The sequence below is a fragment of the Sprattus sprattus genome, assembly GCF_963457725.1.
Source record: "Sprattus sprattus genome assembly, chromosome: 13".
In the NCBI taxonomy this organism is placed as follows: domain Eukaryota; kingdom Metazoa; phylum Chordata; class Actinopteri; order Clupeiformes; family Clupeidae; genus Sprattus; species Sprattus sprattus.
The window spans coordinates 29,743,631-29,758,192 of NC_137911.1; the positions used below are offsets into that span (position 1 = coordinate 29,743,631).

Genomic DNA, 14,562 nt, shown 5'->3' on the forward strand with positions numbered 1-14,562 from the left:
TTCCTCCTCCTGTCGCTCTCAGAGCCTTTCCTGTTCCGATCTCCCTCCCTGTTCTTTGGGCAGAAGGGCCACCATCGCCCCTCCAACGCCATCAAAGGCATTTTGCTCAGGGCGTACGCCTCCACTAACGCTTGCCTTAAAGGTTTCACAATGCCTTTCCCACTAGCTGTGTGTGCAGTGGAGTTGCTCCTGACTTCAACACTTTACAAGGGATCCAACATGGATTCAGTTCTGACATATTCTTATTTGGGATAGGCTTTAAGGTGTTGAAGTATTTGAATAATAATCCACTTGATTTAAAAAAAAAGAACAATAATTCACTTTATTTTTCATTTCATTGAGGTTTATAATATGGATGATGGTGGGTGACCATCTCTGTTTGTATCTTAGCAACAAGACATTAATCGTCTTCACAATGGTAACAGCTGACTCTGGAAGGGCTCTCTGGGTCTCAACACCTAACCTAACTCCAGGGTCCCGCCAGAGTCACTTTTCATTTGGGATTTATTCATTCAATCATTCATTTAGGATGGGATTCATTTATTTATTCATTAATTCATTTGGGATGGGATTCATTCATTCATTTATTTAGGATGGGATTCATTCATTCATTTGGGATGGGATTTACTCATCCATTCATTCATTCATTCAATCATTCATTTGGGATGGGATTCATTCATTTATTTGGGATGGGATTCATTCATTCATTCAATCATTCATTTGGGATGGGATTCATTCATTCATTTATTTGGGATGGGATTCATTCATTCATTTATTCTTTTAATCCATTTTTTTCACAACATAGCCAGAGTCCTCATGTCTACTGGCTCTTTAGAGATGGCTTTCAGACCAGAACGTTCTCAGTCAAGAGAGAATAGAGCTACAGGTGCAGTCGAGTGTGTGTAGCGATCGCAGCATGCTGCAGTCAGGTTTGCAGTGGGGTGTTTGATCAAGTGGGGGTCTAGCACTTACAGCTTAATTTGCATGAAGGTGACGCTGCCTCTGTGATGTGGTCGAAGAGGATGAGATTCGCTTTTGGTTTTTGCAAAGGATTAACACGTTTTGGGACAAACACAAAATCATAATAACCAAAAGAATAATCATTTTGACTTGCTAAGCATGCTTGACTGTAAAACAATCCAGTCATTTTAATCAGGTTCAAACATAAAACTTCTGTGACCCTAAAATTTGTCGGACTCTGAAAAAGAAAACAATAATTAATTTTTTCAGTGTCAGTTGTTACCAAAATATTTTAACATGAATTTTTGTTTTTCAATCGGAACCTTGTAATGGAAGTACAGCTCATTTAAACCATTTATTTTCTTGACCTGGTTGCGTAAAAGCACTTGTGGTGGCGTGTGCAATTCTGATGTATATTTCTGGACCTCTCACTGAAGTGACCTTAGAATGTACCCTAAGATGCTGCTCTTTAACCCAATGCCTTCGTTTGTATACTCAATGCTCATGCTGTGTATATACAATTTTGTGAACAAATTCACTTTTTTTTCAAAGTTTTTGGGAAAACTTTGCAATTGTCTGGATGTGTGGTGTTGTAAGATAAAGAAAACACTAAAAAGTAAAGTATTTTTGAATCCTATATCACCTGATTTTAAATTGTGACCCAAGTATCAACCCAAGTAGACATTAAAAGCACTTTGAAAAAAAAAAAAAAAAACATGTTCATTGTACTCTATTTCACCTTCAAATCCACACGTTTTCTAGACATGAGATCAGGAAGACATGCAGTGTAGCAGTCATGGGCAGCATTTTACATTAACAGCAGCAGGCATTCTTTAACAGTAGCCGTGCCTACAGACACCTTGGTGAATCAGCTGTGAAGGGTTGGATTTAAGAGTGTGTTTACGTCCCCAGCTCGTGGTCTCCCAGCGCAGTCACCATAGCCTTGTATTTGAGGTAATAACAGATTTCCCTAGCGTAGATCCGCTCACAGAGCTAGCGGAGGCGAGAGGAGAGGAGAGGAGAGGAGGGACTAGCTAGCCAGGCTGGGGGAGATTAGCGCTGGGGCAGAATGAGTGTACGCACAGGGGGCAAACTGCTCTTTCTGAGGCTGTGGGATGAGGAGGATGAGCTGGATGAGACACAGGAACTCCAGGACTGTCAGAACGGGGTGCCGTCCTCGCTAGGTAAGACTGGACATCCGCACGGCCCCCGTTGCCCCAGGGCCCTTTGCTGTGAGCTGTGCCAGCCTGTGAAGCGTGTGACTGTGCTTGACCACTGAGAGAACTCTCTCTCTCTCTCTCTCTCTCTCTCTCTCTCTTTCTGTCTCTCTCTCTTTCCAGTCTCCTCCTTAGGTTAGGGTACTTCATGGCTCTGTTTCTGCAAAGGTTGTGTTGTGACTTTGTGTGTGTGTGTGTGTGTGTGTGTTTACTTTTGTACTAATGTATGAACTGATCCTGCCCTGTGTGTGTGGATAAATATTTGGAATGCACTGACTTATGCCGTGTGTGTGTGTGTGTGTGTGTGTGTGTGTGTGTAGGGTGTGCGGATCTAAACAGCCTGGACACCCTGAGCCCCCAGGAGAGGAAGAGGCAGGGCTACATTCATGAGCTCATCGAGACTGAGCAGAAATATGTGGAGGATCTGCAGCTGGTTCTGGAGGTGTGTGTGTGTGTGTGTGTGTGTGTGTGTGTGTGTGTGTGTGTGTGTGTGTGTGTGTGGGTTGAGGGTGTTAAGCAAGCTATGTGTGTGTGTTTATTGTGCATGTGTGTGTATGTGTATTGTGCATGTGTATGTTTGGGTAGGCATTACATTAGGCATCAGTGCATTGCACTGTACACAAGGCTGCAAACTAACTGGATATATTTCATGCTGAATTAACCGTTTGTTTGGGTTTTGTAGGTCTTCCACAAGCCCATGACTGAGTCAGGTCGTCTAGCGGAGCAGGAGATGGCGATGATCTTTGTCAACTGGAGAGAGCTCATCACATGCAACAACAAGTTTCTCAAGTATGGAGACCCCCCACCCACATCTACAGCACTTACTGTATTCATTAAGTTACTACTGGCTCACTACTGCCCCCTGCAGGATAACTGTATTAATGTCTACTAGCTCACTGCTGCCCCATGCAGGATTACTGTATTAATGTCTACTGGCTCACTGCTGCCCCCTGCAGGATTACTATATTAATGTCTACTGGCTCACTGCTGCCCCCTGCATGATTACTTTATTAACTAATGTCTACTGGCTCACTGCTGCCCCCTGCAGGCTTACTGTATTAATGTCTACTGGCTCACTGCTGCCCCCTGGAGGTTGACACTAATCACAATCCATGTGCATGACGTGCCTGCATGTCTATGTTTTTGGTTACCTTCATGTACGTGTGTGTGTGTCTGTGTGTGTGTAAAGGTGAAAAATGCATATATTTATTTATATGCTTATATCTGAGTGTGTGTGTGTGTGTGTGTGTGTGTGTGTGTGTTTGTATTTGACACCTGTGTGTGTGTCAGGGCCCTGCGTGTGAGGAAGAAGACGGGCGGTGACAACATGCCGGTGCAGACGATCGGAGACATCCTGGCGGCGGAGCTGTCCCACATGCAGGCCTACATCCGCTTCTGCAGCTGCCAGCTCAACGGCGCCGCCCTGCTGCAGATCAAGACCGACCAGGAGCCCGACTTCAAGGACTTCCTGAAGGTGAGCTCCCCAAAGGCATCACTGCTCTCTGCTCCCCCACTGCAGTCTCTGCTCCCCCACTGCAGTCTCTGCTCCCCCAAGGCAGCCTCCCGTCCCCCAGGGCATCACTGCAGTCTCTGCTCCCCCAAGGCAGCACTGCAGTCTCTGCTCCCCCACTGCAGTCTCTGCTCCCCCAAGGCAGCACTGCAGTCTCTGCTCCCCCACTGCAGTCTCTGCTCCCCCAAGGCATCTCTGCTCCCCCAGGGCATCACTGCAGTCTCTGCTCCCCCACTGCAGTCTCTGCTCCCCCAAGGCATCTCTGCTCCCCCAGGGCATCACTGCAGTCTCTGCTCCTCCAAGGCATCTCTGCTCCCCCAAGGCAGTCTCTGCTCCTCCAAGGCATCACTCTGGTCTCTGGTCTGGCCACTGCTGGCTCCCTAATTCCCTCCACACTCTCAGTAGCTTGATCACTGCTCTCTGCTCCCCCCAAGGCATCTCTGGTCCTCCAGTCCCTCTCTGGTCTGGCCACTGCAGTCTCTGCTCCTCCAGGGAGACAACAGGGAACTCGATGAGCAGAACAGTACCAGGGTCTGGCAGCTGCTGTTGTCTCATGCCAGGCATTGGGCTACTGTTAGTCTGGACTGGCTAATTCCCTCCACACTCTCAGTAGCTCGCGTTGTAGGGGATCAATTGTTACGTAATTAGATTACTTTCAGAGTGCAGGAAGTAATAGTATGTGTATTTGCATAATGCTATGGTGACTTAGTAGCGTGTTGTTTTAGGAAAGCAGAGGGAGAAAGAGTTCAGAAGTAAGCCACACACACACACACACACACACACACACACAGACACACACACACACACACACACACATCAGGGGCACACACACACACACACACACACACACACACACACACACACACACACACACATCAGGGGCACACACACACACACACACACACACACACACACAAACCATCTGGGTTGTTTGATGCACCTCTGAATGAATTGAACAATCCTAGAAACTTTCCGTCTGCAGAAAATCGCCACAGATTATCGCTGCAAAGGGATGCCACTGTCCAGCTTCCTCCTGAAACCGATGCAGAGAATCACACGCTACCCGCTCCACATCAAGAACGTGAGTGTGCTCCTGAATCTCACATTTTACCCAAGTACAAATGTGGGTGTTTGTTCATGCGTGTGTGTGTGTGTGTGTGTGTGTGTGTGTACCTGTAATCACTCGCTACCCGCTCCACATCAAGAACGTGAGTGTTTGTTCATGCGTGTGTGTATGTGTGTGTGTGTGTGTGTGTGTGTGTGTGTGTGTGTACCTGTAATCACTCGCTACCCGCTCCACATCAAGAACGTGAGTGTTTGTGTGTGTGTGTGTGTGTGTGTGTGTGTGTGTGTGTGTGTGTGTGTGTGTGTACCTGTAATCACTCGCTACCCGCTCCACATCAAGAACGTGAGTGTTTGTTCATGCGTGTGTGTGTGTGTGTGTGTGTGTGTGTGTGTGTGTGTGTGTGTGTGTGTGTGTGTACCTGTAATCACTCGCTACCCGCTCCACATCAAGAAAGTGAGTGTTTGTGTGTGTGTGTGTGTGTGTGTGTGTGTGCGTGCGTGCGTGCGTGCGTGCGTGCGTGCGTGCGTGCGTGCGTGCGTGCGTGCGTGCGTGCGTGCGTGCGTGCGTGTGTGTACCTGTAATCACTCGCTACCCGCTCCACATCAAGAACGTGAGTGTTTGTTCATGCGTGTGTGTATGTGTGTGTGTGTGTGTGTGTGTGTGTGTGTACCTGTAATCACTCGCTACCCGCTCCACATCAAGAACGTGAGTGTTTGTGTGTGTGTGTGTGTGTGTGTGTGTGTGTACCTGTAATCACTCGCTACCCGCTCCACATCAAGAACGTGAGTGTTTGTTCATGCGTATGTGTGTGTGTGTGTGTGTGTGTGTGTGTGTGTGTGTGTGTACCTGTAATCACTCGCTACCCGCTCCACATCAAGAACGTGAGTGTGTGTGTGTGTGTGTGTGTGTGTGTGTGTGTGCGTGCGTGCGTGTGTACCTGTAATCACTCGCTACCCGCTCCACATTAAGAACGTGAGTGTGCTCCTGGCTCTCACCTTTTACCCAAGTACCAGTATTTTAGTGTTTCAGCGTCATTGTGCTTCCTGTAACCTTGGCCAACATTTGAGTCTGTTTGCAGGAATGTGTGTGTTTGTGTGTGTGCCTGCAAGAGTGTGTGTGCGCGTGTGTGTACCTGTATGTGTGTGCGTGCCTGTATGTGAGTGTGTGCCTGTATGTGTGTGCCTGTATGTGTGTGCTTATATGTGTGTGTGTGTGTGCCTGTATGTGTGTGTGTGCCTGTATGTGTGTGTGTGCCTGTATGTGGGTGTTTGTTCATGTATGTGTGTGTGTGTTGCACTGACGTGTCCATGTGTACGGTTCAGATCCTGGAGAGCACGCCGGACTCCCACCCAGACCAGGGGCACCTGCGGGAGGCCCTGGAGAAGGCGGAGGAGCTGTGCTCCCAGGTCAACGAGGGCGTCAGGGAGAAGGAGAACTCGGACCGCCTGGAGTGGATCCAGAACCACGTGCAGAGTGAAGGCATCATAGAGGTGTGTGTGTGTGTGTGTGTGTGTGTGTGTGTGTGTGTGTGTGTGTGTGTGTGTGTGTGTGTGTGATCCAGAACCACGTGCAGAGTGAAGGCATCATAGAGGTGTGTGTGTGTGTGTGTGTGTGTGTGTGATCCAGAACCACGTGCAGAGTGAAGGCATCATAGAGGTGTGTGTGTGTGTGTGTGTGTGTGTGTGTGTGATCCAGAACCACGTGCAGAGTGAAGGCATCATAGAGGTGTGTGTGTGTGTGTGTGTGTGTGTGTGTGTGTGTGTGTGTGTGTGTGTGTTAAAGGCCTATGCCACACTTTGGACAGGGGACTCACGGTTACTTCATGTAAAGAATTAGATCTTCACTCGAAAGGAAAGAATGCAAAAATTAAAGAATACAAAAATGAAACTTCTTAAGTCATTTTAGTAATTAAAACACCATTTGTTCCTAAACCTCATGTATTCATAAATATATAGCAATCTTTCCACCTCAATGAACAGTCACACACACACATACAGGTACATACAGGCACACACACACATATAAGCTCACACACACACATACAGGCACACACTCACATACAGTGTTTGTTTCCTGTTCTTCTGTAGAACCTGGCCTTTAACTCCCTGACTAACTGCCTGGGTCCGCGGAGGCTGCTGCACAGCGGGAGACTCTACAAGACCAAGAGCAATAAGGAGCTGTTCGCCTTCCTGTTCACCGACTTCCTCCTGCTCACCCACACCGCATCCAAGCAGTTCTCCTCCTCCTCCTCCTCCGGCTCCGACCGGCTCTTCAGTCCCAAGAGCAACACTCAGTTCAAGATGTACAAGTCGGTGAGGAGGTGCACTGCTCAAACACCACACTGACTGCTGAGATCAAATAGGATATTCTCTGTCCTCACTGAAAAGGGTATTTCAGGAAAAGCATGAAAGAGTTATTTCAAATCAACTTTCTAACATCAGTACGTTAGCCTACGTAAGGTAGCTACGTAAGCTACGGAAGTAACCTACGTTCTTTCAGCATACCAACGTCACATGTTATGGTTCATGCTATAACAAAAGAACGTTCGTAAACAAACAACAGCTATCCTACTTTTAAGACTATTCGACCATAGTCTTTTTCTGGCCGTCAGCACAGTTTTAGCGCTTAGGATAGTACTTTAGGTCCGATAAGTGTAGCGTTCAAAAGCTCTTTAGGCACATAAACTGGCCTCTTCTTCCCATGATGCTTTTCTGTGGAGTCGTGACCTTTTGACCTAGGCTGCCATGCGAGGACCTCAGTGAGGCGTCCCTAGCGAGGCCAGCGCTAAATGATGCCTGTGTGGCAACTGTGTGTGTGTGTGTGTGTGTGTGTGTGTGTGTGTGTGTGTGTGTGTGTGTGTGTGTGTGTGCCTGTGTGGCGCCAGTGTGTGTGTGTGTGTGCCTGTGTGGCGCCAGTGTGTGTCTGCTCCATTTCCCCCTCATCTTGATTGGCTGTTCCCGCTAACCCTCATCTTGATTGGCTGTTCCAGCCTCCTCCACCAGCTAACCCTCATGTTCTGTCTCAGACAGCTTGTGTTTCTTGGGGAAACATTCTGCCATGCTGGCCTTGAAGTGACGTGTTTTGGACTGTTTCAGCGAGCACCTCAGGGCCGTACCAGTCACTTCTACTGTTATGTACAGTGCCATACACAAGTACTGGCACCCTTAGTGAATATGAGCTAAACAGGCTATGAAAAAATGTGTCTTTGCTGTTTATCCTCTTGGTCTTTCACTCAAAGAAAAACTGTTGACATTAAATTAATATTTTCCCCCAAAACATGTGTGCCACAATTATTGGCACTAACTAACTCTACTGTGTGAGTGTGTGTGTGTGTGTGTGTGTGTGTGTGTGTGTGTGTGTGTGTGTGAGTGAGTGAATGGCACTCTAATGACAGTACTACAGTGGAGTTTTCCATGAACAGAAGTGAACTTTGATTATTTCATATACTAAGTGCATTAATTACTGTAGGAAGAAGTATGCATTGAGGTAGTAGCCCTTACTGAAGCAATGTTGACATGTGCCTCAGTGGCAGTCTTCATGCTGGTGCTGATCCAGATTAGGGTTGTGTCCGTCCCAAAGCGGGCTTCATCCGGCTCCTGGGTCTTCAGATTAGGGTTGTATCCGCGCCCTGGGTCGGTCTCCAGATTAGGGCTGTTTCCGGCCCCTGGGTCTCCAGATTAGGGTTGTATCCGGGCCCTGGGTCGGTCTCCAGATTAGGGTTGCATCCGGGCCCTGGGTCTCCAGATTAGGGTTGTATCCGGGCCCTGGGTCGGTCTCCAGATTAGGGTTGCATCCGGGCCCTGGGTCTCCAGATTAGGGTTGCATCCGGGCCCTGGGTCTCCAGATTAGGGTTGTATCCGGGCCCTGGGTCTCCAGATTAGGGTTGTATCCGGGCCCTGGGTCTCCAGATTAGGGTTCTATCCGGGCCCTGGGCCTCATGCTCTCTCATGTTCCTCCCAGCCGGTGTTTCTGAACGAGGTCCTGGTGAAGATGCCCTCTGACCCCTCCAGCGACGAGCCCGTCTTCCACATCTCCCACATAGACCGCGTTTACACCCTCAAGACCGAGAACATCAACGAGAGGTGAGCGAGAGGAACACACAGACACACAGCATGGACACACACACACACGCACACAGCGCGGTCACACACTCACACTCATACACAAAAACACACTCACATACCCACACACACACACACAGCACGGTCACACACACACACACACAGCACGGACACACAGCACGGACACACACACACACACACACACACACACACACACACAGCACTGTCACACACACATACAATTGAGCGTAGCCATGCTAGGGTTGTGGTGTTACTGATGTTTCCTCTGTGATGTAAACCCAGTGTAACCTGGCTTTGATGTGCTCCTCTGGTAGAACTGCCTGGGTCCAGAAGATCAAGGCTGCGTCAGAGCAGTTTATCGAGACGGAGAAGAAAAAGAGGGAAAAGGCATACCAAGGTAAAGTTCTGGACCACTGTGGTTCTGGACCGCTGTGGTTCTGGACCTCCACTGTGGTTGGGCTCACAATGAGCCATTGATGTTTTTCAACTCTTTGTTTGATTAATGTTTTTTGTCGGCCATCACTGACCATCCTAACTGTATTTGATACTCAATCTGGGTGTCAATCAATATGATACCATCAATCAATTTGAGACCATCACTCAAATTGAGACCATTTGAGACCGTCAGTCAATTTGAGACTATCAATTCATTTGAGACTGTCAGTCAATTTGAGACGATCAATCTGACATGCACGAGATGGTTCCTAGTGTTCCCCTAACCTGCTGCTCCTCATGCCCTCAGCCCGTTCAGTGAAGGCCAGTGGGATTGGCCGTCTGCTCGTGACCATCCAGGAAGCCACCGAGCTCAAATCCTCCAAGCCCAACGGTAAGACCTCTAATCTAGATGCCACTGGCTCTGGGTCAGCCTGTGTCTGGGGCTGGTCTGGCCTTCACTGACGCCTTTAACTGTGTGTGGCCACTGGAAAGAGTAACCCTTACTGTGTTAACTGTGTGTGTGTGTGTGTGTGGCCACAGGAAAGAGTAACCCTTACTGTGTTAACTGTGTGTGTGTGTGTGTGTGTGTGTGTGTGTGGCCGCAGGAAAGAATAACCCTTACTGTGTTAACTGTGTGTGTGTGTGTGTGTGTGTGTGTGGCCGCAGGAAAGAGTAACCCTTACTGTGAGGTTACCATGGGAGCACAGGGCTACACCTCCAGAACCCTTAATGACACCGTTAACCCCAAATGGAGCTTCAACTGCCAGTTTCACATCAAGGATGTGTATCAGGACGTCTTGTGCATCACCATCTTTGAAAGGGAGCAGTTTACTCCTGATGGTAAGTGTGTGAATAGATATCAGTTTACTCCTGATGTGTGTGAGGAGATATCTGTTGGTGGAAACACATTTCAGTCACTCCGCACTCTTAAACAGTGTTCTCATTGCGCTGGTCATTTTAGGAGACCACTGAAGCATTAACCTTTTACATTTAGTCATTTAGCAGATGCTTTTGTCCGAAGCGACGTACAAGGGAGAGAACAGTCAAGCTAAGAGCAATGGAAATCTGGTGTAACAATAAATACTACTTTCCATAAGAAATAGAAAACGACATAGAAAAGAAAAAGAGGTGCGGGACTGTAACTGATGAAGTGCAAGTTAAGGAACGAACAGGAAGTACCTTGTCTTCTCCCTCGTTTATCTTTGCTACTGTGATTGGTTGAAACAGATGGTTGTAATACATGTCATAGCTCCCTCGGCCATGAGGTGCTTCAGACTGGTATGTTGTTACAGTGAATGTGTAAACTCTTCGTCTCAATGTGTGTGTTCTCACAGATTTCCTAGGTCGGACCGAGGTTCCCGTGGCAACCATAAAGAAGGAGTTGGAGAACAAGGGCCCGGCGACGCGACGGCTGCTCCTGCACGAGGTGCCCACCGGGGAGGTGTGGGTGCGCCTCGACCTGCAGCTGTTCGATCACAAGGCGCACAAATGAGACACACTCACACACTTACTTACTCACTCACACACACACACACACACACATACACTTACTCTCACACACACTTACTCACTCACACACACACACACACACACACACACACTCACTCACTTACTTACTCACTCACACACTCACTCATACACTTACTCTCACACACACTCACTCTCACTCACACACACACACACACACACACACACACACACACACACACACACACACACACACTCACACACACATCACTAGTACTACTGAATCCCCCAGATCTTCCACACATTGCCTAGCCTTACAGAGCGAGAGCGAGAGCGAGAGAGAGAGCAGGAGGCCCTTAACTACTGCGGAGAACACTACTGGATGGATGGACGGATGCATGGATAGATAGATAGATAGATAGATAGATGGATGGATGGATGAATTCCTGTCTTTCAGCCATGATGCTGAGGGCCTGTGCACTCTGTTAGTACACAGACATGTGACTGTTACCAAGTGTGGTAAATAGTATCCATTTTAGTTTAGTTGTTATTGTTATTATTATGTTTGGCTCGTAAAGTGCTATAAGGTGACGCCACGGGGATAGTTTACCACTGGATCTGGAAATATCTCAGGATTTCTGCACCCCCTTCCTCCTTCCTTCTCTGTCTGAGTCCTTTTGTCTTATGTTCCTCTCTCTTGTGCCTGCTCTGACTGGAATGGATGTTTTTGTTTGTAGACAGGAAGCTGATTTAGTTGTAACACTAATGTGGCATTGGGGGTTTTAAATGTGTTTATGGCTGCTTGATTGCTGCTTTTTTTTTCTGTTTGTTTGATTTGTTTTTGTTTTTTAACTCCATCTGCAACACTCTGTATTTACACACGCCACATCACCATTCGTTCACTCCCGGAAATAGATTTCCCAGGGAATGCAGTGGAATGTTCCGGAAGGCCGCCGTGTCACCCTTCTCCCATCACATGATTTTCAGCGGACATGTTTGCCAGACGCTTCTGTCGGATTTGATTTTTACCTTCGGTACCTAAGAAGAGGTGATGACCAATGCAAGACTTGTCATCAGTCAGACCACTGGACTCATGAGCTGGGCTGAGTTTTATTTATTTTTAATTTATGCGATTTTGACTATCAGCGGGTTTTAAACTGCCCTATCACAAAAGGGAACACCTTTCCAGAGGATAAATGGCTGTGGCTGTTGAATGATGTGGCCTGGATGTGGCCCGGATGTGGCCCAGATGTGGCCCGGATGTGGCGGGGCCCTCGTCCAGGTCTGTGCCAGAGTCTAATGGTTTGTGGGATTTAAGGTCTAACCGTTCGAGATCTTAATTCAGTGCCTGTGAATGATTGATGAAGTAGAGTGGAATTTTTTTTCTTTTTTCTGTAGATGACCAAGTCCCTTAAAAAGCGTAAATATTACTGCATGAATATTATTAAACGCAATTCTTTGTGTTTATATTCCTTTGACCCTTAATGCCATGTGCTGTATGTGAGATATTTTATTGTTTTCCTTTTTAAAGGTGGTAAACCTGTCTTGATTGTAGTCCAGCCACTGTGCTGAGATGATGAGGTTGGTTGGGCAGCAGTGTCTTTTTGTTGAGGTGCGAGTGCCCACACCAAGAGGGACACGACTGGGCTTCTAGCAAAAAATAAAATTATTACGAAAAATGTCCTCATCTCAAACATTTTGTATGTCTCAGATGTAAGCTTATGAATAGGGAAATATAGGCAAAACTTTCACAACCGATTCTGCTTTTATATGTTATTTATAAAACCACATATGAAGACACACAATAAAACATAAAGGGGGTGAAAAAAGTGGAAAAGATTATCTGATATTCTAGATCTTCTGTCCCTTAACAAAAGGTCATAAGACAATCATTGTTACGATTGTACTTGAAAGATATTGTGCCCATGTGATGTTCCAAGTCATTTGTAAAAACATTGTAAACAGAAGTCCTTTTAGAAGAATGTGGAAAATGTCCAGAAAGAAAAGGGGGTTATTCAGAAAAGAGGAAAGAAATGGCTTTATGGGATAACACCTGTGGATAATTCTAAAGGAAACCTCCTTTAAATTGTGAAAAAAAAATTAGATAATGTCCAACTTTATATATTCTGGACAAACGGGGATCAGTGGCCTAGGGTACAACATGGAGAAGAGGTTAACTCCCAATTAAATAGACTACGGACAGCCGCATTGTTTTTTAAAAATTTGTTTTACTTGTTCCATCGTCATCAGATAACCTGGAGAGTTCAGAAGCTGTCTTACCAATAAAATATTTCTATCAAATCGGCTACTCAAGACAATACTCTATAATAAGTCTATATATTTTGTATACCAATAAGGCTTTCCAATGATATAGCCTAGTTTAAGAGAGAGTCTGTTTGATAACTACAACCTACAAGTTGTCATGGATGAAAGTTTCTCAGATTCTTGCGCTCCTCAAGATGACATCACCGTCCTCCCAGTTGACCGTTGCTAAGGACGCCACGCGCTGGCTCTTCAGTAAATATACCAGGATGAAAACGCCACCATGAATCAGTTTCAAAGTCTCATTAATGACTGCCTGATTGACACAAGACACGTAGAACATGCGGCAATATTAGTAGCAAAAAAGGCAATCTCTGTGGCGGCAACTACACGCTTTAACGTAAGTTTGACCGTTCATCTTACAAAAGATATATCAACACGTTATGCTAGTGAAAACTGAAAAGGCCAAGGTCATGTGAAAAACAAGTAGCGATATCAATGTTATTGTTGGTCCTGGTCTGTCATAGCCTTTCACCGGATAGTTGTTTTAATATATTGGTTGTTTTTCTTCATTCTTTAGTTGTCGTCACAACAGGCACACATGTTTGCGGACGCTTTCAAACAGTTGATGTCTACGAGAGAGCATGGATTCTACTTTCAAGAGAGGTTATACTCTTGTGTCCGGGCTGACAAGAATTCTATTTACTCAAAATGTGTACGTCTTTCTACTTTTACTCCCACAATAGCCCTTCCTCACGTTGATACACGAAGTATATTTGTGCTGAAATCAGCTATAGTGCAACAATGACCTCTTCACTGTCGTAATTGTCTACATTCGTTGCATACCACACAACCAATTGTGAGTGCATCCTGTTGAGATAAGTCTAAACCTGGTGCTAGTTTTAAACTGCAGTTTTAAATAGGTCTAACCTAGGTATCTCTGACTGAGTTGTTGAGGGGTTGTTGTTGCTTGTTTTCTTTACCTCAGGAAGGGCATGGTTTGCTGCTGGTAAAGACAGCTCTGTACATCATCGTGGCTACATACAACGAAAACATGTACCCCAGTGTGTGTGTGGAAGCTGTGGAGAAACTGGGTATGTGGAAACACTGCTGGAACCTTCTGTACTTGGGTTTCTTGAAAGGCGCCCTATAAAATAAATGTATTATTATTACTTTAACCTCATTATTCTTTCATAATTCAACACACTCGCAACACTAAACATGTTTTTTTATTAAAATGAATTTCTTGCAGCAGAGTATTTGAGAGAAAAGGGAAAATGAAGATGGCAATGGAGTCCTCACTCGTCCAATATTGACTGTCCATTCTAATCTTCTAATGTGGGAGAGATCAACCAAAGTATAGTTTCAAATAATTAACATGGTTTCTTACTGTGGTGATTGTAGTACAGAAGTTCTGAATAAAACTGATTTTTTTTAAAGAAAAGATAAGGTGTGATTATTTGTTTATTTTAAGCAAAAAATGACTCACTAACTTTCACATATGGTGAAAGAAATTAGATAATTCATGAGGCCATCTTGACCTCCAACTTTCCAGTATAGGCT

At 46.1% G+C, this 14,562-nt stretch overlaps 2 protein-coding genes across 2 annotated transcripts in view; both read left to right on the forward strand.

The window, feature by feature from the left end:
- The window catches only part of itsn2b (intersectin 2b), a 52,542-nt gene extending 40,126 nt beyond the window's left edge, over positions 1-12,416 (forward strand). Inside the window, exons 30-40 of the mRNA XM_080850285.1 lie at positions 2,498-2,619; positions 2,860-2,966; positions 3,468-3,651; positions 4,670-4,768; positions 6,076-6,243; positions 6,841-7,065; positions 8,714-8,835; positions 9,150-9,232; positions 9,578-9,661; positions 9,937-10,110; positions 10,605-12,416. Coding sequence (XP_080706411.1) covers positions 2,498-2,619; positions 2,860-2,966; positions 3,468-3,651; positions 4,670-4,768; positions 6,076-6,243; positions 6,841-7,065; positions 8,714-8,835; positions 9,150-9,232; positions 9,578-9,661; positions 9,937-10,110; positions 10,605-10,762 — 1,526 coding nt within the window. The 3' untranslated portion in view covers positions 10,763-12,416. The remainder of the gene's footprint in view (positions 1-2,497; positions 2,620-2,859; positions 2,967-3,467; positions 3,652-4,669; positions 4,769-6,075; positions 6,244-6,840; positions 7,066-8,713; positions 8,836-9,149; positions 9,233-9,577; positions 9,662-9,936; positions 10,111-10,604) is intronic.
- Positions 12,417-13,282: 866 nt separating this feature from the next.
- Positions 13,283-14,562, forward strand: pfn4 (profilin family member 4; the record flags this gene model as incomplete). Its single annotated transcript, XM_080850286.1, has 4 exons — positions 13,283-13,399; positions 13,580-13,714; positions 13,988-14,093; positions 14,252-14,562. The coding sequence occupies 4 exons, from the start codon at positions 13,283-13,285 to the stop codon at positions 14,278-14,280; spliced, it is 387 nt and encodes a 128-aa protein (XP_080706412.1). The 3' UTR covers positions 14,281-14,562.